The 25,901-nt window shown below is 37.2% G+C and overlaps 1 protein-coding gene across 1 annotated transcript in view; it reads left to right on the forward strand.

The window, feature by feature from the left end:
* The first annotated feature begins 2,508 nt into the window (after positions 1-2,508).
* rap2c (RAP2C, member of RAS oncogene family) overlaps positions 2,509-25,901 on the forward strand; it is a 46,615-nt gene continuing 23,222 nt past the window's right edge. The window contains exons 1-2 of the mRNA XM_039766229.1: positions 2,509-4,124; positions 17,571-17,894. Of these exons, the coding sequence (XP_039622163.1) occupies positions 3,852-4,124; positions 17,571-17,849 (552 nt within the window). The 5' untranslated portion in view covers positions 2,509-3,851 and the 3' untranslated portion in view covers positions 17,850-17,894. The remainder of the gene's footprint in view (positions 4,125-17,570; positions 17,895-25,901) is intronic.

The following is a 25,901-nucleotide window of genomic DNA, read 5'->3' on the forward strand; positions in this document are numbered from 1 at the left end:
GACAGTTCAGAGCACATACTGTATTGCTTTTCAAACTCCAATACAATAAAGCTGAGTCGAAACAACACACAAAAAACAATCAATTCTGAAAAAGCCATGGCTATCTTCTTTCCTCACTTCTGCCACCAGTCATTCACCCTCTGACCACTACTCCCTAGCAGAAAAGTACAGTTTTGTTCAGTATGAACAGGAGTAAGACAAGGGTGTGGGCTGGCTCCTGTTGTTTTTAATATATTCCTGCTATGTGTCACCCATCTTCTCTATAACGGGCTTAAGGACAACAATGGTGTTGCCTAGAAAAAAAAAACATCAAGGTGTTGCAGGCAGTCACCAACTTGGCTAAAGGACTGCTTCTAGAGCTACAAAATGCTGAAGACTGCGTTGGATATTCTTGCTGCTGCTCTTAACGTTTATTGTAGGATGGGACTGTTTGTTAATATCACCAACACAGAGGTGGAATTCCAGTGGAACTCTAGAACACCACAGACAGTAGCAGTCTTTACAATCAACCTTAATCCAATTAAATTTAAAATAGTCCCATCATTCGAATAACTGGGCAGCATCCTCCCGGAGGTCTGCTGCATTGACTGTGAAATACAAAATCAGAACAAACAAGTGTCAGCTGCCTTTTGAAGACTTTTGCAATGGGTCTTTCAACAAAAAGAACTTCTATTACACACCACGGTTTCCATATACCAAACTGTCTGCATACTGACCATCCTCTACAGGTGTGAAGCCTGGGTCACTTAATGCCATCCCATGAAGTTACTTGAACAGTTCCATATTAGGTGCCTAAAGCACATCTTGGGTATCACCTGGTATGATTTGGTAGCTAAGCCAGCTGCAGAAGAATTGAGATCACGATTATCCAACATTAGTTACAGTGTGTTGTTGTATGGATGTCCCAAAGCCAACGTCCCTGCTGAGTACTGTATATTCAATGACATCCTGACCAATACTCAGCAGGTGGACAGATGACAACTATGCAACAGCCTCTTCTCTTTGCTGTATTCAGGGAAACAGGATACAGCTGCTTGAAGACCAGTTCAGAGAGATGGAGGAGGATCTTCTTTCCACAGTCCATCCACATCCTAAACAAGAACACTGCTTAGAGCTCCTTGATGCCATATGGATAATTCTACTATATTAAGTTATGTATTAACCACATTATCTAAATACATTTAAGAAATACACTATTTGAAATCTCTTGTCCTACTTGTACACGTTCAATCCCTTTCCTCAGTATACACGTATGTCTAAGCTTACCTTGACCAGCACTCCCTCTCTTGAGCATGTTCCTGTAAAGCCTGCTTCTCGGACTCTGCCACATTGAGGCACCTTGCTCACTGCCTGGCTGCTTTAGCACTTTCTGGCTTTGAAGTCGACTCTCAACATGCCTCCTATGACTTGCCTCCTCTTCCTGTGTCTCACACTTGCAATCTCCCTTTCAATGGCATCACCAAAGCCACACTGACCAATTATATTGTTCACAGGAACCAGACACACATACAGACTTTAGCATTTTATTATATAGTAGATAGATATACCTTTATAATGTTAATATAATCGGAGCCCAGTGCACCGATTATATTATTCAAGCAGCGTGCGCTCCTGATTTTTCTGCCCGACCCTGTCTTCGCAAGGGACACCGAGGACCAGGCTTTTAAGTCTAATAATAATGAAAGCAAGATATGAACACTGAGGGGCGCCATTTGCTTAACTCAAACGGCACGTGCTCAGTACCTTCCTGCACCCTTCCTCCCCATCTGCAATAAGGAGACCGAGGTAACTCAGGTGGCGCTAGTCCCGCCCCCAATCGTACATATGGGCTTCGGCCGACATTGTCATTGTGTATATATATATATATATATATATATATATATATATATATTAACATTTATAGGGCTGAGTATATTTACTATGAATTTTTATATTGCAATGCATAGTCTTGGAGTTCAGCAACTAAGCACTTCACTACATATTGGACTGTGGCTAATATTACAGAATATGAAAAATACATTTTGATTTGAAGTGGTTATTTATTAAATAAAGAGTTACTATACTCATCTATGATTTTTTGTGTTGCTTAACATTTTAATAAAATGACACTTAAGAGTACAGAGGCTACTGAGGACATATTTAAATTGAGAACGTTTTATTTTACTGATAACCTAATCAACGCGTCCTAATTTTGACTTTCAAAAGTACCAGTGAACTCAGTACATACCATAGTGCATTTGCAATACACAAGTATGATGGCTAAGGCTTCGTCAGTTTTGCAGTGTTTCTTTATCCACCAAACTTCAATAAATAAATAAAGAAAGAAAGAAAGCAAGCAAGCAAACTTTTAGGGTCCCATTGAGAGTCGTCTGAACGCTGCATGCACACAATTCGCCGAGACGCAGAGGGCGCCGAGGAGCTGCGCGGGGCTCAGTAAAGCGAACGGCACAAGAGGGTCTTTTGCACATGCGCAATAGTAAAGTAGCGGCCACTTTCGCCGCGAGGGGGTTTCAGCGTTTCCGCTTCCGGGCCCCCTGTGCCACAGCTGGAAAGAGAGAGAGTGTGAGTGGGAGAGAGAGTGTGTGTGTATGTATGTATGTGTGAGTGAGTGAGGGAGGGAGAGAGAGAGGGGCTGAGGCTCAGTTTCCTTGCAGCTTTAAGAGCAGAAGGGAGACAACAATGGAATGAAAGCAAGTCAATACGTGAGAGAAGAAGCGCCAGGTCTGTCTAAAGGAGAGCGAGTGACCGGCAGTAGACTTGTTAACCGGACAACCCCTCGCTCCGCAAAAATTAAAGGAAACAATACTTATTATAGATATACCTTTTGATATTATTATTCGTTTGGGTTTTCCAAACAAACTTGAGCTACACCGAAAGGGGCGTTACTTCGTCTTAGTGTGTTTGATATGCTTTTGGCAGGAACGGTTTTAAAAGGATTTTTACAATTGAAATTATTACGGATGCTAAGAGCCGCAAAGTAAGCAGTTTGCCGTTTTCCTAACGCCTCGATTTTGTTTTTATAGACACGTGTGCGCCTTTTTTCCAGTTTCGTGTCAGAGCTGCACCCTTCTTCCTGCTCCCCAGTGAAGGTATTTTAAGACTTACCTGTGCTCGCTGGGGTAGTTGTGGTGAGCAAAGCAACTACGGTTTCATTTTTAATGCTTTTAAGTTGTTTTCTTGGAGAGCAAGTACATTTGCGCGAGGCGATTTTGGTCTTTGCTGGCTTGGAGTGCAGTTTCTAAAGGAAGCATTTCCGCCTCCTCTGTTTTCTTTGCAGTATATCTTTGAAGAACTGGGAATTAAGAAGTCGAAGATTTATACTTTCTGTACTTTGTGCTACAGTTCATTTTACTTGTAGACATACCTTCACTTTCTTTTTTTAAACCACACATTTAGCAGTATTTGCTGTTTTCCCGGGTTTGAGGCACACATATGTTTTTCTTTTTTAGGGAGTGTTTTATTTATGCTGTTAAACACGAAATGCCGGCTGTCGTTCGGTGTTTATGTATTGTTTAGTTTAGGATTTGAAAACGTTTCGCATTTTCGCGGGGGAACTGGACTGCACATTTTTTGGTACTTTCAATTTTGAAGCAAAGTTCAGGCAATACTTTCCACATAGCTTTAACGAGGCACATTATTTGTTATAGATATTTTAGGTGTGTGTTTTCAGCACCTTTCATTATTTTTGTTTGCCCTAAAAATGAAGGGTCGTGATATTTGCACTTTATAGAACACCACTATTCTCATAGTTTTCCGTTATATATATACGTTACTTCGCTCCTTAACTGAAGAGCCTGAAGCCAAACATACAGTCCTTTACTACTGGCTTTTATGTTTTGATAAGCACACCCATGAGGGAGTATAAGGTCGTCGTTCTGGGGAGCGGAGGGGTTGGCAAGTCTGCTTTGACAGTCCAGTTTGTTACTGGGACGTTTATTGAAAAATATGATCCAACCATCGAAGATTTTTACAGAAAGGAGATCGAGGTGGATTCCTCGCCTTCTGTACTTGAGATATTGGACACTGCAGGGACAGAGCAGTTTGCTTCCATGAGGGACCTCTACATCAAGAACGGACAAGGGTTCATCTTGGTATATAGCCTCGTCAACCAACAGTCGTTCCAGGTAAGACATCTGATAAAGGGAAACTCCTTAACCAAGGACAGCACAGCTCAAAATGACTTGCACTTAGTTTACCTAATTACAGTATGGGTGTTTGGTTGGTTTAATAAGTACATCCAGTTGTTATGTGGCACATATTCAACGAGACGGGATTATCCGTCGAAATAGGTAATACCGTAATTCATAGAAAAGTAAAGCCGTGTAGAGGCATGCGGTCTAGAAGTCCAAAATCAAAACAGTGTCTTGTGCTTTAATCTTTGTGACTTCACACCTGAAATTCAACTCAAAGTCAATAACGCGTTGGATTCATTGCAGATAAAACTAACAGAAGTTGAATCTCAAACTAGAGTGTTTATCGAATGTCACTAATACCAATGAAAACCTTTTCTCTGTATTCCTCCAAAGTGCTACAGAATAGTCCTATGCTGCTTTGTAGTACAGGCAAGTAAGAATTTCACTGTACTCTGTACACGTGAAAATAATGACACACAAATGTAATTGCCTTGTTTTTTGAGCTGTTTACTCTTTTCAACTTCTTCGATGTTGATCTATTTAGAAATTCATCCTCTTTTACTGTACAGTTACGGTCCCATCTCTTGTGGTGATGGTTTGTTTTCTTTGTTCCACTATCAATGTTTTCTTTTTAATTTTATCTTGTGCAGAATTAATTTTTTCAGATTGTGAAAAGTTGTACAAAAGTTATGATGTTTGATTGAAATGAGAATTGACACTCAGCAATGAGCATGTATTCAGCAACTACTTGGGTTATTGTAGGAGGTTTTAAAGAACTATTCATCCATCATCTAAATCCTTTTGATCAAAGTTCAGGTTTGCAGTGTCGCTGGGGACGGTTTAGAGCTGTAAGTGAACATAACATTTACATCAGTGGAATGTTGGAATTAAACTGGAGTGAAGTGTGAAGAGGCAGTGCAAACATGGAGAAAATGTAGACAAAATAATGCATTTATAGATATGGCATACATGTGCGTGTTTGTGAGCGTCTATATATGTATGTGGGTGTATGTATATGTTTATAAAAATAAAGTGCCATGCCTGTTCTTACAGTTTAAAATGGCAGTCTACTGGGCATCAGAAAATCTGGGGGAACAAAAAAGCCAATTTTCAAGTCAAGAATGCTCTTGTATGTTTATATAGAGTTTAAGATTGCATGTATATGGCGATACGGTGTTTCCATTCTGTTTTTTTAAAAAATGGTTTTGGTGAGATTCTACCATTTTTAAAAAAGAGGTCTGCTTATGTTCTGTGCCTCATTGCCCAAGTCCTCCATGCATGTAGTCATCCATTCTCCGACTCCTTCTAATTTGCAATTTCAAATTCACCTATTCTGCTTGTAATAAGGTATGTTGTGATGTAGGTACATTGACTCGTTAAGAATGTAGAAACTTCACACAAAGAAAGACTTGGCACAAGATTCAAACCCAGGTCGCTTGATGCTCGAAGTAGCATGTTACTGGTCTCCTTGCATAATAAGAGCTGTTCATCTTTATATGGCAGTAATCTGTTTGTTAATAAGAAGCACTTACTTTGCTAATACTTAATAGCTTTATTTATTGCTTCTAACAGCTTCAGACGCATGTGTATCTGCTTGCTATTTTACTTCCTTATTTACCTGAAAACTTCAACTATGACGCTGTCTGTGAACAGACAACTGAACTGGAATGTGTCCTTAGCCCAGGAATATAATGGTGCCAGGATTCAATAATAGCATTTATTCCTTTTGTTGTCATAAACCTAGCTGAAAGCGCAGGAGGTATGTTTTTCCAAAACCTTTGCAGATTTAAATCATTCGTATTCAGTAAGATTTAAGCCTTTTTGTTTTCACTGCACAGATGCCCCATAGACACCATTTTAAACTGCGAGAAGAGATAGTAGTTATTGCAAAAAAATGTTTCACTTAAGAAGACAGTTTCTTATGGCAAATTAATGTATGCAATGATAGTGGAAAAATACCTTTACATTCAAAAATACTGAAGTTAAAATTTTAATGCAAAGAGTTAAATGAGCAGCAACAGCAGAAATAAAGTTACCCTAAAGCAGGCTTGTTATCAATTTGCTAAATAACTAATTTTCAAATGTATTAGAAAGTTACAGATAAGCGAATGAACTCTAGTGATCTGATTCCAGGATCCATGGACTTGCGACATTTTAAACTTGTCATGTCACTTTTGCAGATATTGGGAATTTTCCAAATGTACTCTTAAGTTTTTCCATCTAGTTTCTCCTAACAAACATGTGAAACTGATTTATAAAAAAAAGAACATTTTATGCTTTGTGTTTTTTCAATTGTACAATGCCTTGAAAAAGTATTCAGAAATTCTCTAATTCTACTGAATAACAAATCCTGAAATATTGTGTTCTGTTAATTTTTTTTTTGCTTAAAGCACTGACATTTTAATTTTATTTGTGACATATTTGATGTTTTGAAAACTCATAAGAAGGTAAAAAAAGAATTAATGCTCTTCGCCTCATTATTCAGACCCCTGAATTGTGGAATCCTACACAGGTGAAAAAACAACAGCCTAACAAGAATGCAGTTGCTTTACAATTGGTCTCCACCAATGACTCATACAATAGATGCCACGTTTTTTGGTTAAAAACTGCACAATTAGAGGATCGTTATTCATGTTTTGAATTTGAAACACAACTGTGAAAATCATCACTAAAGGGCATTCCAAAGTAGTTAGAAATTAAATAATACAAATGCATAAAATAAGAAGAGTGCAGAACAGCATTCAGATGTTTGAATATCTATCTAACCACTTAGCATAAGCAAAGGGGACTTCTGAGAAAAGCCAGCGTGACTAACAATCCCTTTAAGGTCACTGCAGAGTTCAGATGCTGAGACTGGAGTGAAGGTGCACCAGTCTCCTTACAAAGAACTCTGATTGACTTTAGTCAGTACAGGAAGGTTGTACAAAGAAAACCGGTACTCGGAGAGCCATATGAGATGTTGATCTGCTGTTTGCCAAAAAGCGTGAGACTGACTCTGTTGCAATGCAGGGAAAAGTTTTTTTTTGTTTTACTTAATTAATCAATTAATTATTTTAATGGTCAGATGAGACTAAGGCAGAGATGCTGTATATGTGGTGCAAATGCAACATTTCCCACATCACACAAAACATCACATCAACTGTAAATTATGGTGGTGTTGGCATTATACTGTGGGGCTAATATTCATCACCAGGGACTTGGGCAACTGTTTAAGCCAGAAAGAAGAATGGAAAGGGGGCCATGTAAGTATACACTGCAACAGAACCTGTTTTAATCTTCATACACAACTGGAACGTTGGGAGATTAATGATCCCAAACATGGGGCCAGGCTCACCTTGCCAGTGGCTCAAGGGAAAAAGGCGAATATCCAATCAAAGTCCTGATTTCTTCAGTAAAATGATAGAGTTGGACAAGGAATTGAATACAGTACTTTTCCAAGGATGAATTCTTTATACTGAAATAACATGGACACTGCTAACTATATAATTAATTAATCAATTAAAGCCTTTTTATTCCAATGGAAAGCTGCAAAGTTTGAAGATGCTGATAATAATCATAATTTTATTTCTATAGCACCTTTCCTATGCTCAAGGCACTTCAGAGTCTCAGAAAGAACAGCAGGTATATGTAACATTAGATCCATATATTTTCTTCATAGAACTCTCAAAAAGGTACATACAGGATATACAAAGTATTAAACAGAATAAAAGACAATAAACCAGAGTAAATTACTAGAGTCAGTACTAGAACAAAAGCCTAAACAAATAACTTTATTTGTGATATAACACACATTTATCCTGAGCATCTGGACAGAGAGGTAAACTGAAAGAAGGGGCATGTTGAACAGATGAGTCTTAAGATTTTTTTTATTTTTTAAATGGATTGAGTCAGCTGATCTAATTACCGTAATTCATTGTAAAGTCTTGGAGTGCTATACACCTGAAGGCCCTGTCACCCACACAGTGACCCATTGACAAAGTGACAGTTTGAGAGAAAAAGAGTTGTAATTTTTTTTTTTTTTTGTTTGTCATGAAAAACCAAGCTTTACAATTACCCTTTGCAACACAAGATCTAGCTTTATGTGGGATTTGCAATAATTGCAGCAGTATGTTAGTTATCCCTGATGTGCTATGTACAATTCTGTTATTTTACAGATCTGTTGTTGCACGTCACTTCTATGATGAACCCTTTTGTAATTGTGATTGGTTAGCTTATATCATCATTAGTAAAACAAGCAGCCTCTTGTTCCTTAAACACACCCCACAATATATTTAAGACTGGTGTTCTTTCTTTAAACTATATGTAAATAAATGCCTTTTTTTTCTTGTTAAAGACAGAGGAAAATAACTTAAATATTTCTGATTTTCCTTTTATTAATTTGCTTTAAAAAGTCACCATTTTCAAAAGCATTTCCGTGGTGCTGTTTTGAGCTACTTCACTCAACACACATTGTATACAGAGTCTGCCTATTGGTTCTCTGCTACACACTTTATTTACCTCTTAAGTTTCTTTTGCCTTGTTTTAAAAGTTTTGCTCTGTATTGTGTAGTAAAATTAGTTTAAATATACTTGGGCATTTTTACTGAATCTTTCAAAGTTGCTGTGAGGAAAGCATTATAAATACAGGACGGCATTGGAGATTTGCAGATCTGCCTCTTCATGGAGTTGTCATTATATGTATGTAATGTAAGGACCGTCTTACTCACTCGCTTGCTCACCAACAAAAACTCTATTTCCTGTTTTGCTAAAAAGCTGAAATTTGGCAGGATGGTACATGTTAGGCAGTAGGTTACCACTAAGAAAGGACATTTCAATATATCAATATACTTGGGTGTAAAAATAAATAATAATAATAAAAAAAAAAATCTCGCAATAGCAAAAACTAAATACCTCAGAATCTCAAAAATGCTTTGACAGATTTAATTGAAATTTGGTGATTGTACAAAAAATTGAATCAGCCTACACTTTTTTTTTTTTTTTTTTGGGACATTCCAATTCACTATATTTCACCACAATTCTGATGATAGCATGGAGAACTGAGGTAAGATGGTTTATGAAAAGAGAACAGGATGGTGCATTTGAGTGAGTAAAAGTGCAGTAATTCGTTTTTTTGTTTTTTTTTTTGGTAGATATTCAAATCAACTTTACAGTTAGGCAGTACTAATTTAAGGCTTTGATGCTAATGGAGATTCAGGATTTTCAGCAATTTTTAGCTTTTTAACGAATCAACTTAAATCATCTTTGTAACATTACCAAATACACTTTTAGTCTGGAGTTCTTCTTCAATCTGTTTCACACCATTACTACCAAGAACTGCATGTAGCATGTTTAAAAGTAAACAGCTCAATTGAACTAATAATATTAGTCTCATGGGGGGAAAAAACAACAAATATTGTATATAGAAAAGTACTACAGTATGTAACTTAGAGTTAACAAAAGGCACAATAACTGAGGCTCATTGACTTCAAAACATTCCTGTGGGCAAAACTGCATAAAATGGCCAGTAATAGTATAAATATAGAAAAGATAATGTCTATATATATATATATATATATATATATATATATATATATATATATATATATATATATATATATATATATATATATAGCACCTAAAATTATAAGTGTCTTTGAATGTATATTTTAATATGAATATTCAAGCCTTTATTTTTGGCTAATTTAACAGCCCTAGTGGTGGAGGCTGCTGTAAGGAATTACGGCTTACAGATGATTGGTAACTTTCCTGGTTGATAAAGGAAGCCTTCAATTTGTGTTGTATTTTTAAGGAGTTCTGCGCATTGTTAGCAGAGGAGCCTCCAGATATATTGTTTGTTTTAGCACTTGGCAAAAGTCATTGCATGGGAAAAGTATAGCAAGCCCATGAAGAATAACTTTCAGGCAGCTTCAGATCTATTCAGGCAAATGATCCGATTAATACAATATTAAGAAGTGCATTTTCCAGGCTGTTCCATGCATTGATTGGGAAACCTTGACCTCCGCTATGAATATTCAGTGCGGGAAAGACTAGTTTGAGGAACTACTAAACCTGTTTAGAGGACCCTCCTTTGAAGAGGAGTAGGTGCAGGAGGTATTGTGTCAGATTGGGTCCATTTCTTTGGATGAAGTTACAGCTGGGGTTAAATTTGTCATCTTTAAGGTTAAAGCTTCATGAATATACATATGGAAAACTGTTTTAACATTAAATTATTCATATAATTGTGTCTTTATTTGTGCTAATTCCTATATTGGTTCATCCACACACAGTGCAAAAAGCACATACTGCAGTAGCCATGTTTGTCTTTCTGTCTGGTCCATTTAATTGTAATTTTGCACACTTGCTCTTCAAGGAAATTTGTCAGGACGTTCAGTTTTTAATGAGGCATTTATAATACGGTATACATTTTTGAAATTTCAAAGTCTTCTTTAGTACTAGGTTGTTGTACCGTGTTAGCCATTATGAATGTAGTGAGAAGTCAAGCAAAATGACACCTTTTATTGGCTAACTAAACAGATTACAATATGCTAGCTTTCGAGGCAACTCAGGCCCCTTCTTCAGGCAAGATGTAAATCATTGGTGAATTTTATAACTTCTCTGTTTTAAAAGATAAACATTCCAACTACAAATTAATTTAAGCTCTTTCACCCCCAGTCATTAGGTGAAAGACAGCAGGGCCTTATGATTGGCGAAATTTAAGAAACTACAGTCCTGAAATGCGACATCTAAATATCTTAAAAGTAAATCAAACACTGCCTTTGGGCAATAACATGATTCTTCTTTATCCCCAGAGCAAATGCTTTTTCACAATTCTCACCCCCTTTCAGTAATTTAACTTGCAATGCAAAACAAACAATGGCAATCTGACCATTATTATTATTATTACCATCAATCCTTAAGGCAAATTATTTCACATTACCTGTACTCTATCCTCCAAAATGAAAACTAGAAGTGTCCTCCTATACAGTTCTAAGAAATGCATCTGCTAGACATTTACCATTATTCTGTCTGGCACTGTGATCTCTTACTTCCCCATCTCTTTAAAGGCTATCCTCAACAACATCTTTGCATCCTTTAGAAATTCAAATTTTCAGCTTCAAATTCATACATTACCTGTACCTTAAATCAGCTCATAATCTAATGTGGTAACCTACTTATTAAAATATGAAATAGGTTAGCTTTCCACAAAGGGAAACATTGCCAACAAATAATGTTATGGTGAATGAACTGATTTATGTCAGTATTGTCAGACCTGATTTTTATATTTAACTTGAAGCAGCACCTGGCTGTGCATGGGTAAATTTATTTAAGCTCTAGTACATTATGGCATTTGCAGCTTCTCCCTGTCCATTTGTGGATTGCTTGGTATCACTGAGTGTGCTTCATGGTGTGTGATTACCTGTTTTAACAGTGAATGCTGGATGTGTTAATTAACACTCAACATTTCGCTCTTTGTGTTGTTAGATAAGTAGCATCCATCCCCAACCCAAGCTTCCAAAGATTCAAGGTACTGTATGAACATTGGCTGCTGTACCACCAGATCACACTGTTTCTTATTAGTTATAGCAAATAACTGAATTAAGACTAAACAGCGTTTATTTATAGGTTTCTGTTACTAGATTGCACTTTTGTGATTGGCTGTGCTGTTGTACCTGCAAAGGACTGGTGTACCAACCACCACTTTTACTTCTTGTCTTACACCCAGTGCTCCTGTGATAATCACAGGCTCCTTGTGACCCTAAACCGGGTAGATTAAATTTACCCTTAAGTACATGATAACATTTTTACATATAAGGTCTTATTAGTTTTTGTCACTTGATTGCATGCTATGCCCAGGTTTAACCTCTTCTTCACTAGATGTCACTAGATGACTATAGCATATGCTTATATGTTGTTATGGAGTAACCAGCAATACTTTTGCAAATAATGCAATTTTCCTTTTTGAAATGAAGTGTAAAGCTGCACCAGAGTTGACAGAGACAAATCGATTGCAGAAAAATGTAACTTTAATATATCATAGTACATTTGCATTACATTAGATCGATACTTTATTAATTCCAAGGGGAAATTCACATACTCCAGCAGCAGCATACTGATACAAAAAAAAATATTAAATTAAAGAGTGATAACAATGCAGGTATAACAGACAATAACTTTGTATAATGTTAACGTTTACCCCTGGGTGGAATTGAAGAGTTGCATTGTGTGGGACAGGAACGATCTGCTCAGTCTGTCACTGAAGCTGCTCCTCTGTCTGGAGATGATCCTGTTCAGTGGATTCTCCATGATTGACAGGATCCTGCTCAGTGCCCATCGCTCTGCCTCGAATGTCAAACTGTCCATCTCTGTGTCTACAGTAGAGCCTGCCTTCCTCACCAGTTTGTCCAGGAGTGAGGTGTCCCTCTTCAGTCATACCTCTTAAAGACAAGACTAGGTCATTCCCTGCAATATGCTTTCAGGTGGTATCACTTATACTGTACTTGAAAAAACATTTAGCTGCTTCATGTCAAATGTACATAGCTAAGCCAACCCTTTTGAATTCAGAAAAAATAATTTCAGATCTATTTACCATGTCTATGTACATCTAATTTTTTAAGAAGTTTTTTAAAATACATGTAATGAGTCTTGGATTGAAATTACATAGAAAATATTTATATTGTCATTTACCTTAATTGAAACTTTAAACTATTATATTGTAACAGATGCAAAAGGACATTTTTTTTTTTTTTTTATATTGTTGGGCGTATGTGCTGTTAACGTATGTGTTGTTATGGCCCTGAGCTGCATGAAGACTGGTTTATATCCCTTGCTGGGTGCAAAAGAGTCGCTGTGAAAATTACATCAGATGTGGAAAAGGGCGCGGGAAAATATGAGAAGTAAATGGCGCTGCTGAGGGGGACAGCTGTGAATTTTAACAAGAGGATGGTTACACTTGTGGTGGAATAATGAGCAAAAGGCTGAATATGATGCAACCTATCATCAAAACAAAAGATATGCATGCAAAACATTTGTAATTCCTCTGCCCATCATATAGGTCCCCTGTTGTTATAATTGTGCTCCGTGTAATTCATTTGTCCCTTCTGGTTTTGTGCAGGCACACTAATGTGTGATTGTCACAGATCTCCTTCTGTTCACGTATCTTTGCATGCCCTTTCACTTTTGATTCAATGCGTACCACATGCAAAATGCCGGCCTGTCCATCAGTAAACGTGTACGAGTGGTCGCCTGTCCACTGTTTCATACACAGCGATGTGATGAAGTCCGCATTTTAAGGTTGCAGGTGTATTACTGTCGCTTTACTGGGCTACTTTGTGATTGACAGCGGACAGTAAACTTTAAAATGGTATTGAAAAATGCCACTTTATAAGTTGCTGCTTCAGTTGTTTTGGCGTGCGCACAATACAATAAATTCTTCAACAGGAGCTTGTTAAAAAACATGGAAAATGATTTTGTAAAAATTGTAATAATTAATGATTCATTACTCGACATTTTAAAATAGATATACAAATCCACTTTGACACCATACAAGCAAACATTTACTCAAGTATTTTTTTTTTTTTATGGGGTGGAAAAAAAAACTCCATTGGAAAGGCGTTGTGGATCTCAAATTTAACCTGTCCTATGAATGATTAAAGCTGAGTGAACGAAATAGTTTAAGTTCTATGGGAAATCCTTCCTGTCATGACCACCCCTATAAAATGGGGGAGGATCTCATATTTCCAAAAGAGAAACACATTTTATTGTTGTTACTGTGCACTTTATTTTTATGCACTTTGAAATGTGCCTGGGTCAAATACAGTATAAACAAAATGTTTATTTGTTTATTTCAAAAGTGGGTAAAAAAATTATTGTTGCTACCTTAGATTCTGTTTAGTTAAGGTTTTTTTTTTTTAATACATTTTTGGTGTATCTCTGTCAGATATGACCAAATTTAAAAGAGAAATAATGAATAAACATTACTTGATTTTAAATACATTCATTTGTGTTGATTTCAAATTTGTCATTACTGAATGTACTGACTGAAAATGTCTGGCCCAGCTAAATTCCTTGGTTTGAAAATCTGGCCCAACTGAATTTGTAATTGAATAGCCCTGTACATCCACGTGGAGCAGTGTGAATGAAAACAAACCTTAAGGGACCCTTCAAAAGTCGGAAAACATATCGGATCCTTTCAAATAATAATAATAAAGAGAGATTTGTATTATTGCGGCTGGTTTTGACAGTTTGTAGAACAACATTACCTTATTTTCCTAGGGCCCTTGGCTTTAAGTATGAATTGCCTTACCTAGGTCAGCCATAAATTGATGCTTGAGCGAATAGCAAACATTCATATGCCTACTTGAGTTATTTGGACAAATTAGTTTGATGGATTGATAAAATTGTTGATTGATTATATACAAAGTAATTTTTAGGGGCGCCCTACTTAAACTCTTCTGGTATAGTCATGTGTTTGTGGTTGCCCCTCTATTTTTACCTTTTTTTCCTGCTGTGTCTACATGCCTTCTTTTTTGCAGTTAATTTCTTCCTTCTGTTTCAAATATTCTTCTTCCTGGAATTTTCTGCTGTCCCTTCATGTTTAAGATAGTAGAGGCTATTTTCATTGGGAACGATTCATGCAAAATTAGTCATAGCCTGTAACTAGAAATGTCCATATTATTTCTTTAAATTTTTGGAATTCCTCTTTGTTTAACTTAACTTCACTTGATTTTTCATTGATATGAATGAATGATTTCAGTATAGAGATGTGGCTAGTAACCCTTGCACTTGGTCTGGAGTTGGCTGGCCATTAGTTGTTGCAGTATCTTATTTGTTACTTCGGTCTTCCTGTTTCAGAAGTACTCCTCCCAAGACTTGCATACACATTAAGGATTTTTGATTCTGTAGGGCCTTCTTCACAAGGTGACTAGCTGTATTATTCAGCTTCACCCAGTCAGAAAGTATCTGCCAAGAAAGGATATTTGGATTTATCAAGAACCTGCACACCCCACATAATAGTAAAAACTAAATACCCAAAAATATCAAAGTGCTTTGACTGATTTGGTTTAAATTTGGTGATGCCTTAGAAAAAAGAAAATGGGCCAACCTGTTATTTTTGATATTAATATTATACTAATGTACAGTATATGCACTGCACTAAAAGTGGGCTTAATACAAACAAAGGGTGGACCAATCCAACAGCTCCACTAACCAGTAGGGTGAGTGGTTAACTAAAGAAGGGGCAGATTAAGTTTCCTGTCCAGGAAAAAGAAGTGATTGCAATTGGTGTGTATAGCGAGGTGTGAAGTGGAAGGAGAAAGTTTGAGAAGTTCAATAAAGACTCCAAGCTTAGGTGTTGCTTTGCTAGAAGGATAAAAGGGAGAGAGAAATAAAGGTGAAAGTGTGGTCCTCCAATCCAAAACAAGCTTGGACGAATGGTGTCAGTTTAAACTTAAACTCCCATGAGCTACGCCATTGTAATGGTCATTTGTATATTCGACTTTCAAAGGAAAAGAGAAATTGCTAAAGCTTTGAGGCTTTTAGCATGTTTCAGTAAAGCAGCTTATTACCTTTATTTGATGGTGTCTTGCGAGTGCCGCAAGGTTTAAATTAGTTGGCTCTATCTGGAAAATAGCCAAGGTTGGCAGTTTCAAGGAGTGTGTGCCCATATATATAAGTACACTTTGAAATCCTCTGTATTGGTGTTACATTAACAAAAAGAAGTTTAACATTTGCTTTGTCCTACTTGTGTAATCACATGTGGCTAACATGGGCATTACCACTGTATCCAAGTCATCAGTAGACCTTTATTTTAGTACAGCTTAGTTTTATTGCAACATTGTACAGGTAAATGTTTTAGTATTCAATGTATTGAATTAATGTTTAGAAAGAACAATCCTGTTTAGAATCATCTGTTGATGCTGTCCCTAAGATTGGCTGTTACCGTACTGACTGAGCATGACAGTCTTGACTTTCTACTCCTGCTGCTGCTGGTAAGAATCCCCACTGATCAGACTGATCCTCAGTTCTGTGTAGAAAAGAGAGTTGGTAAAGTCCACCATTTATTCTCACAGTAACTGTTAATAAGGTGTAACAGTCACTTTAAAATGTAAAAAGTGTTGTGAAATTAAACAGCTACAGGAGAGAGAGAGTACTTAATAGGCAGTGCACATGTTTGTTTATGGTGTTCTGTAGCTTAATATTTCATAAGCTACTTGAGCAAAGTAGCAAAGTGAGAATGTGAGCAACACAAATTCAAGCACTAAATGAACCTCTTGGTGCCTTTTGTTTTGTATAACAAACCCATGTACTGTCTGCTGCCCATTGTTTGGAGTTTTCTTTTTCAAATCTATGAACCTGAAAAATGTGAAAAGCATGCCTATTTAAATCCTGAACATATTGATATTTAACCATACTACTAGTCTATTGCAACTAGTGGTACTGTCTGTCAGTATTGCTTAATAGGGCTGGGCCGAATGGGTATCAGTTAATATTATGATGTATTTGATCTGAAATGTGATATTTGATATTTTTTGATATCTAAATGCCTTAAAGACAGATGTGTATGTTTTCCATATAGTAACACAAAATTGTTGGCACATGTTTTTAAAGAATGTAATAATTTGGTGAATAGTTAAACTTCAAATAAATAGCTTAACTTTTTATTTTATTATTATTTTTTTAATAGGACAAACTAAGCTCTTGTTTTATTACCATGCAAATGACAGATCATTATAAGTTTATATTATTCATATGTTTAAGGATGTACATCATTTTTAATGATTTCTAATTGTGTGTTTGCAATCGTGCCCTAGATTCCTTATAATGTGTGCAGGCATTCATTTTACAACATTCACCAGTATAGGCAAGTACTGCATTTGCAGCTAGAAAACTCATATTTTGCATTCAGTGTTTTTAAGAGCTTCCCAAGTCCTTCTTTCTCTACAGTACAGTTAGTTACTTCAAAGGGATGATGCTAAGGAAACATTTCAGTAGGTTGGTGATATTTCTGTGGAAGTGAAGCCATTGCAGCTACCCAGCAAGACTTTACTTTCAGTCCTAATAAACACTTTGAAAATAAAATGATCATAAAAGCAGATTACTCCATAACTGATACACAGACACTAACTAATCTACACAGAACTAAAAAGAATGACGTTTTTTTCCTGCTTGTAATGTTTCAATACAAAACAAACCGTGTGAAAGGGGCAGATGAGGGCTTTTAATGCACAGACCTGTTGCTTTTTTGTGAGTTACTGATATGTGTAGTTATCCAACTGCTGAGAAAGGTGCAAGTATTTTCAGTGTGCAGTGTTTCAAATACATCTGAAAAATGCCTTCTATACAATGGGATATTCTGTTAAATATAAGGTGACTTTATAAATCTGTAAACTTAGGAATGTATTCAGTGTCTTTTTTTGTTTGTTTATCAGACATAATTTTCATTTATTTTTGTGTGTTTTAGGACATAAAACCAATGAGGGACCAAATTGTCCGCGTGAAACGATATGAGAAGGTGCCATTGATCCTAGTGGGGAACAAAGTGGACCTGGAATCGGAGAGAGAGGTGTCAGGGGTTGATGGGCGCTCTCTTGCACAAGAATGGGGTTGCCCATTCATGGAGACTTCAGCTAAGAGCAAGACTATGGTTGATGAACTTTTTGCAGAAATAGTTCGGCAAATGAATTATGCATCTCTTCCTGAAAAGCAGGACCAATGCTGCACCACCTGTGTTGTTCAATGATATTTGAAAATGGAGGAAATCCAAGCATGGCCATGCTGATAAAAGGTGAGATGCTTTAACAAAATACATAACATTGATGTGATGCATCATTTTGTATTGTAACTAAGTGTCTAATGTTGTGTGGTCCCTGGTCTGCTTTAGTAGATTCACCATCTCTGGTTCATGGTGATATTCCATCAGAAATCAGCAACTAAAAATGGATAATGACACATTTGAATAATTTAAAATTGAGCCATGAGTTAGTGGCTTAAGTAAGGTTTAACTCCGCAGCAGAGCTTAGGTGAAAAGGTTGATTTCCCAATAAGCAATTGCACCTTTTTACCTGCAACCATACTTAACATTTACAAACCCCACCGAATTAAGTTCTGCTCTATATCTTTTAGTTTATTGAAATCTTTACTTGTCATTTACCATAAATCCGGTATCTAAGGTGGCTGTGTATATAGTTTGGTGTTAGTGTGTTTTAATAAAAAACATGACAAGTGTTAAGTGCCTCAGTTTTGAAGCAGGTCTGAATACAATTTATGGACGTTCTGAATTTGTGGATGTTGAATGAAAGAAAGGCAATGATGAATCGTGGGTAAGGGAAAGTAGAATATCAACCTCCCCCCCGATGTGCCTGCCCACCCCATTGAGGTCGTATTAATGACAGGTTGGATTGGTCTCGAAGCACAGAGGAACTGTATGAGAAAGGCCTGAGCAGGCTCTCTTATTTTTTTCTTAGGATGTGTTCCTTCAATGTTGGTAATGACATCCTTTACAGCTTCCACAACTCTGATGGCCAGTGCAATTTTTTTTTGCTGTGGTGTGCTGAGCTGGCATCATCACTTCAAAAGAAGCTGTCCGAATAAACAAGCTAATTTAAAAGGGCAGGCTGAGTTATGGGACACACTCTGCACCCCTCTGGAGGTCGTAGCAAAGGAGAGAATGTAAACAAAACTGAGTGCCATTATGAACAGTGCTGCACATCCTTTCTCAGACTAACAGTGCTTTCAGTCAATGAATTATTCCACAAAAGAGTGTAAAGAAACTGTACTGAGGCTACTTTATACCATCCACAATATGCCTGCATAATGCCTCGCTGTGAAAGCAATGTCGGAAGTTTCTTTTCTCTTTACAATACAATTTATTTTTTTGTATAGCCCAAAATCCACACAAGAAGTGCCGCAATGGGCTTTAACAGGCCCTGCCGCTTGACAGCCCCCCCAGCCTTGACTATCTAAGAAGACAAAAAAAAAAAAACCTTTGTGGGGGGAAAAAAATGGAAGAAAACTTGGGAAAGGTAATTCAAAGAGAGACCCCTTTCCAGGTAAGTTGGGCGTGCAGTGCATGTCAAAAAGAAGGGGGTCAGTACAATACAATACAATACAGTACAATACATAGAACAGAACAAATCCTCTTTAAAACAAAAAAAAACTCTTCTGCAAAAAGCCAAATTTACCCTGGGTGCAAATAAAGTTCTATCTATTTTGGAGGAAATTATACTATTACACTATCTACACCCAAAAACCGCTCCCGTAGAAAGTACACAGAGTTTCAACATTTTTTCACTCACAGAATAGAACTACCAAGGTGACTACCAGACACAAATCTACATAAAGCAGCTTATTTGAACACGTTGTGACCTGCACACAAAGCATTTCAAAATTAAAACTCATGCTGTACATTACCTTCCATGTTATTGGGAAATGCATCTGGAACACCTTCATTTAATTTATAACTAACTAAAGTAGTGGTATGGGATAGAGAGTCCCATGCCAGTTCAGTGGATTATTCTGCCCTGTAGCTTTGCAGACTTACTATTATCCGCCTTAGCGGTAGCCCCATGTGTCACTCGGGCCACAATAAAAACACGTCTCACTTAACACCCAAATGTTACTCAGGCAATGATATAGGCATGTCCTGCATAAGCGTCAGGCCTGAGCATTACCTAGGCAAAGGTGTAGATGTGTCTTTTCCTAGCCTCATAAGAAACGCCTCTCATCAGCAGTGATGCCGAGGTGAATCTTTCTTCAGGCAGTCAAACTGAAAAGGATTATGGGAATCTGAAAGTGACACTTGCACATGTGCAGTGTGCTGTACATATTATTCCTCATCCATTATTATTATTCATTATGATTTGTATCATTATTATACTTTCTGCACTTCTGAATTTGTGTTTTACATGTTATATAGTAGAAAGATGAATGTCTTTTTTTCAAGCTAAAAAATACAATGTTTTTTACATGCTTTTTGAGGAAAAAATGTAACTCTAAGGATGCTACAGGTGTTTTACAATGATGGGCAATCTGAGGTCTTGATCATATGAACAGTGTAACATTTTATATGTCCACTGGTGAAAGATGTCATTTGTGGTATCGAAGAGCATCATGAGCAGTATTATGAGGGATGTGTTGTTGGACCTCATTAGCTATGGAGCTAGTGAATTCTACACCAGTTTGACTAGTATTAAGTGAGCATACCTCCCGTGGTTCAGTTGTCTGACCCACATGACATTTCCATTTCTCAGTTGTGACAAAATCCATATTCTAAGAGAAGGGTCACTTTGAGAAGTCACTCCTCGCAGTGTCCATCTTTCTCTCTAACTGTAATCATGAATGAGTCTCCTGTGACAAACTGTTTTGATCTTGAATTACTTTGAAGGCTTTCGAAAACCAGTTGGTGCTTTACAACAGGCTCCACACTTAAGAAAATCAGTGGTGATCTTTAAAAAAAAAAAAAAAATTGTACAGGATTCTTTTTCTATGAGGGTGTTGAGGGTGGCAGTGTGCAGCAGAAATATATAGTCTTTGAATTAATGGCTGGTCTTTTAAAGAAGCCCATTGCTTGCTCAAGAGTTTGTATGAATTTCATGGTTTGCCCAATAGTATTGTAGTGAAATGGAGCCAAGTAAATGTGTCTATCATGGTTTGCCTTCAGGAATGTGCTGAGAATTGTGATCTGTTATCACTAACTAGAATTTCAGGTAAACCAACAAGGCTCTGGTGATCACACTTGATTCACCAAGGGAGTTCAAAGCACTGACAATCACGCTCAAGTCACCAAGGGGACTCTTGGGTTTGTGTATTTTGTTCCTATTTAACCCTCAATGGGTCCTTGTTAGAAAGTTACGTTCCAAGTCCTTGGGGTTCAAATTGCACCCCTATTCGTTGGTATATATAATTCAATGGTACCAAGCTCAAATTCAATGAACTAAAGTTAAGATGCATTTATTAGGTAAGTGCATGATGCATACACAGCTTATGCAGTGAAATAGTGAAGTTAATGGGGTTGCGGCAGTGGGGGGGCAGCGGAGGGGACCGGTCATATAATGCACATTCCGTCTAGCCGACACCTTCACTGCCGCGATGTAAGTGCCATTTTAATTCCAATGTTCTAATAAGATTGTAAAATATATATTATCACACCTTTTTAGATGCAAACGTTTTAGATTTCTGCAAATGACATGTCTAAAGTTATATGCATTTGTCACAAAGTACATTTGATTTATTGACAGAATGTGCTGGACAAGCAGGCCTAGAGCACTTATCACAGAATTTACGTGTCTTCCTGTCAAACTCACGCGGGCACAGGTGACAACGTCCCTGTGTCTTCTTCATTTTAGCTGGTCTCTCAGTTCCTGCTTCTAGTTCTCCAGAGTCCAGCTCTAGAAGTTGGATTGCATCCATGATCGGTCTTCTGAGCTGGGCTGCATTGTCCAAACGTCTTTTAATCAGTGGCTCGACAAGAGACTCCCCGAGACTCACGATGAACTGCCGACGACGTATCGCTTTGGATGACTTGTTCCAATCAGGGTTATTGCACATCCAGATCACGAAACTGGCAATGGCAGCTGTGTCAAGCATGTTGAAGAACAGGACCATTGGCCACCTGTTGATTTTTTTGTTTGCAAGAGTAGATGCAGGCCAAATGATCCATGTTATCTACGCTCTTAGTAGCATTATAATGAAGGATGATCTCTGGTTTTGTTTCATACCATCAACAGCCTTGTCGTGATGCATTGTCGACAAAAGGATGACCGACTTTCCTTTTTTGGGGACATATGATACCAAAGTTTTGTTGCCATCAAATGCAAAGATCGAAGAAAATTCGTCTCTTTTTTGCTATCATGCTCGGAGGAATGTCTCGTTTATTCTTGCGCATCGTTCCTACATAGGTCATACCCTGTGTAAGCAATTCTTTTGTCAGTGCAACGCTTGTAAACAGGTTATCTCCCACTACATTACGACCACTTTTGTACCAAGGTGATACCATTGCTTTCACAACACATGCACCCTGATCATGATCTGTGACTTCATTCGGTTGCCGCCCAAGATAGACCTCTGCATTCAGTGGATAAGATGTGGCACTGTCACAGCACCACCACACCTTTATCCCGTATTTGGCTGGCTTACTGGGAATGTACTGCCTAAATGGACATCGTCCTCTGAATGGGACTAGTTGTTCAACTGTGTTCAACGACGGCCATTTATTTGAACCAGTCATCCTTCCAGCGTGAACGACTGTGGAACCGTCTGGGTAAAGTTGAAAGAACTGCATTGTAGGTCAGTGATAGATTATGTATAAGGCCACCGCCTCTGTTCAACGACAGTCGTTCATTTGAATCAGTTGTCCTCCCAATCCACCTACAATACAGTTCTTTTAACTTTGCCAACCAATCAGTTAGAATTGAGAAAGCACTCTGGATGGAAACAAAGTCCAGCATAACTCTTTTTTAGGATAACCATGACCTGGATAGCTGAGAATCTCCACAGACTTCTGTCAAAAATTAAGTTTTTTTGGGGGTGCATACACCCCCGATGAAAATATGCCAGCGATAATTGACGTTAACACTTTTTCTATCATTTTATGCATGACCGTATGAAAAACTAGTGCACTTACAATGTCCTAGAGGATAACTGCTGAAATTTTAATAATAACATGGTAGTAGCCATAGAAATGGGCATGGGGTGCAGAACGCACCCCAAGGAACCATTGAGGGTTAAAGCAGCAATATTTTTACCGTGGTTTTATTGCATATTTTAGGCAATTTGACATCCTACAATTCTCAATGTCAACCACCAATTCTTACCTTCTTGAGAGAATATATTTTTAAATACACTATTTTTGTGCTGAGTCCCATGAGAGTTTAGTCCCATTGCATACCTCTTACACGTACCATTAATTGCCAGCACCCTCACCTTTTTTTACACTTTCAACAGTGAGGCCTTTGCAAAATGGAAACAGAAGTGGTACCTTTGCTTTGAGGTGCCTAGGTAATGTGACCAAGTTAAGCAGATACTCCTGACTTTTAGTGTTACAATATAAATGGTTTCATTGTGTAATCTACAAGTACGTCATGTGGTAATATAACCGGCAAGGGATAGAAAGGCCACCCAAAGAATTGTAACACTGTAGAAAATTAGAAGGTCTGTCTTAAGCCCAGTTTTAGAAATTTACATCAGATATGGGTTTATTTAAACTTGAGCTTGTAAACCTCTTCACTGTCAAACTTACTAAAATTACCAACTAATACTATATACAGTATATGCTTTTCTAATGTATAATTTCTTCCTTGACTATAATAATGCAAAAACTTTGTGGTTAATGTTTGCATTATTTTCTACATTCTTGTTTAACTGCCTTTTGGTATTTCCATCCTCCCTTTGAACTGCTGACTACATACCCTTGTTAAAGAGAAAACCTGCTCCATATCCATCTGGCACTGATTGTATTGACTTTCACTGATCCCTAAAGGTTGCAAAAATTGCTTCAAGCTATGCAAGGAATGCTTAATTGTTATTTTTGCAAAACAGGGTTAGTAAAAATTAAACCACTTGATAAGTTTTGGCAAGTACTTTAGTGGGAAGTGATAGACAGATGGACGACATGGTTTTAAGTCTGGTAGAATGCAAACTGTCCTCTTCTGTTCTAAAAGATGGTCAGTCAAACAAATCAAATTAGCACTTTGGGTTGTTGATATGGCACTTTAAACTAATTTTGTTGATGGGTTACATTTATCATTTTGCTGTTTTTGACCAGATGTTTGTGTGTCCCTAAATGGTCTAATTTTTAAACTTGAAAGTAGTACAGTACTGTAAAGCCAGTGTTCGACAGAGCTCTCATAAAACCAATTAATTCTTTTTAAATATTGTCATATTGTTAAAGGTTTCACTCCTTTTTATGCTGTTTAATTTTAAATATATTTTATTACTAATAGTGTAATTAAAATAAGCTGTTAATCATGAATCATGAGTTTCTGGCTAAAGGAAACACAAACAACTTCTGTTAGTATTTACACAAAATAAGCATGTAGCAACCAAGAAAACATCCTGTGTGATTGTCTGTCAGGGTGATTCTGTAAATAGGTATTTATTGGTAGAAGTGAATTCATTGGAATGAATATTAGGAGTCTGCAAACTATTTACTTCTATTTTTTCATTAAGTAATTTTGTATCCTTCATTTTGAAGTCTAATGTGAAATATTTGAAGGAATGCTGGCACAGTTTGTAGTGCCGTTACCTCACTGATGCAACCATTGTCCATGTGGGGCTGGCATGTTCTCCCAACATCTGTATGGATTTTCCTCTGCTACGTTTCCATGCTTACATCGCGATATATAAAAACCAAAGTTGCTGTAAAGCCACGGTCATTCTCACAGCAGCCACTCCACCCCTTGCATGCGCACTTTTCTGTGGTGTTTTGCAAACTGGAGGCACCCAGCATCAAAGCAGAGCTACTGTTTCTGTGTGTTCTCCCTTTTTTCAGATTTGCATCCGTGATGCAGTATTTATCAAATATATAGAAATTAACTACATATTACAAATTGAATTCACTTGATTGTAATCATTCTGTGACAAAAATCACAATGGTGCACGGAAAGAACAAACTATTCCAAATGCCATAATTGCTTTAGCGTTGTTACACTTAGTGCACCACTCAGAGTATTTTAACCCATTGTATATGTGTGTGGTATCATAGCTGCAGCTACTCCTGAGAAAGCTGTACACCGTGTTGTCGATAGTGCAGAGGATTATCAGGATACACCTTCCAGCCTTGGAGGGCATTTTATAGCACATGCTGCCTAAGGAAAGCCACCAGCATCTGCATGGTTCCTACTCGGCCATGCTGCAGTCTATTTAAACTTCCCAAATTCCGGCAAACGCTTCAGAGTTTTTTCTGCATGGACATTGAATCTCAGAAACCATTTCATCCCAAGAGCCATAAATGCACTCAATCAGTCCATCAAGTGCTCCCAGAAGAACTATTTGTACTTATAATTACAATTACCTCACATAAACTTGCACTACAACCGTAATATTGCACAACCTTTTCCACTTTATAAACTATTTGCACTATCTGCACAGTATGTACATTTTTATTGTACTTATGCTTTCATATTGTATATTTTTCATTTTTTTTTTTTTATCCTATTGTATCATTTTATAGGAAAATGTTTGTGGAGGATTTGCATATTGAATCTCATTGTACCATATAATGACAATATAGGAATTCAGTTTAATTCAATAGAAGAGTGCACAAATTTACAGATGATTATGACTAGGTTCTAAGTCGATTTAGATTTCCCAGAGTTATCCTCTTGGATCGGTGTGCTGTTAGAATATTAGGATGTATACTCGATACCATTTTTATGATGAAATCCATTAAAGTATGCTTATTACATTTTATAGATAAATAGTTAACTTCATTTAAATAATGTATACTGTTAATAATTTAAACATGAGAAGGCACTGTGTCGCAGCTGTAGCATTGAGCTGGCTTCCCATCCAGGATTGTTCCTGCCTAATGCTTGATGCTTGCTGGGACTGGCGTGACCCTGGATGATTGGAGTAATTAAACATGTATAATGAAGATTTTTCAATGTTCCATAAAAGTTTTGAAGCATTTACATTCAAAGCTTACAGCTGGTTTTACGTTTATAACAGAACTCATCGTGTGGTGATTTGTTACATGGAGAAAGAAAATGGTAGGACAGGAATTAGGTATTGGTACGTTTGACAGAGGCAGTATTGCTGCAATAAATTATTCTACTTAGGGTCATGTGTGTGCCAG

The sequence above is a fragment of the Polypterus senegalus genome, chromosome 10 (genome assembly GCF_016835505.1).
Source record: "Polypterus senegalus isolate Bchr_013 chromosome 10, ASM1683550v1, whole genome shotgun sequence".
NCBI classification, from domain to species: Eukaryota; Metazoa; Chordata; class Cladistia; order Polypteriformes; family Polypteridae; genus Polypterus; species Polypterus senegalus.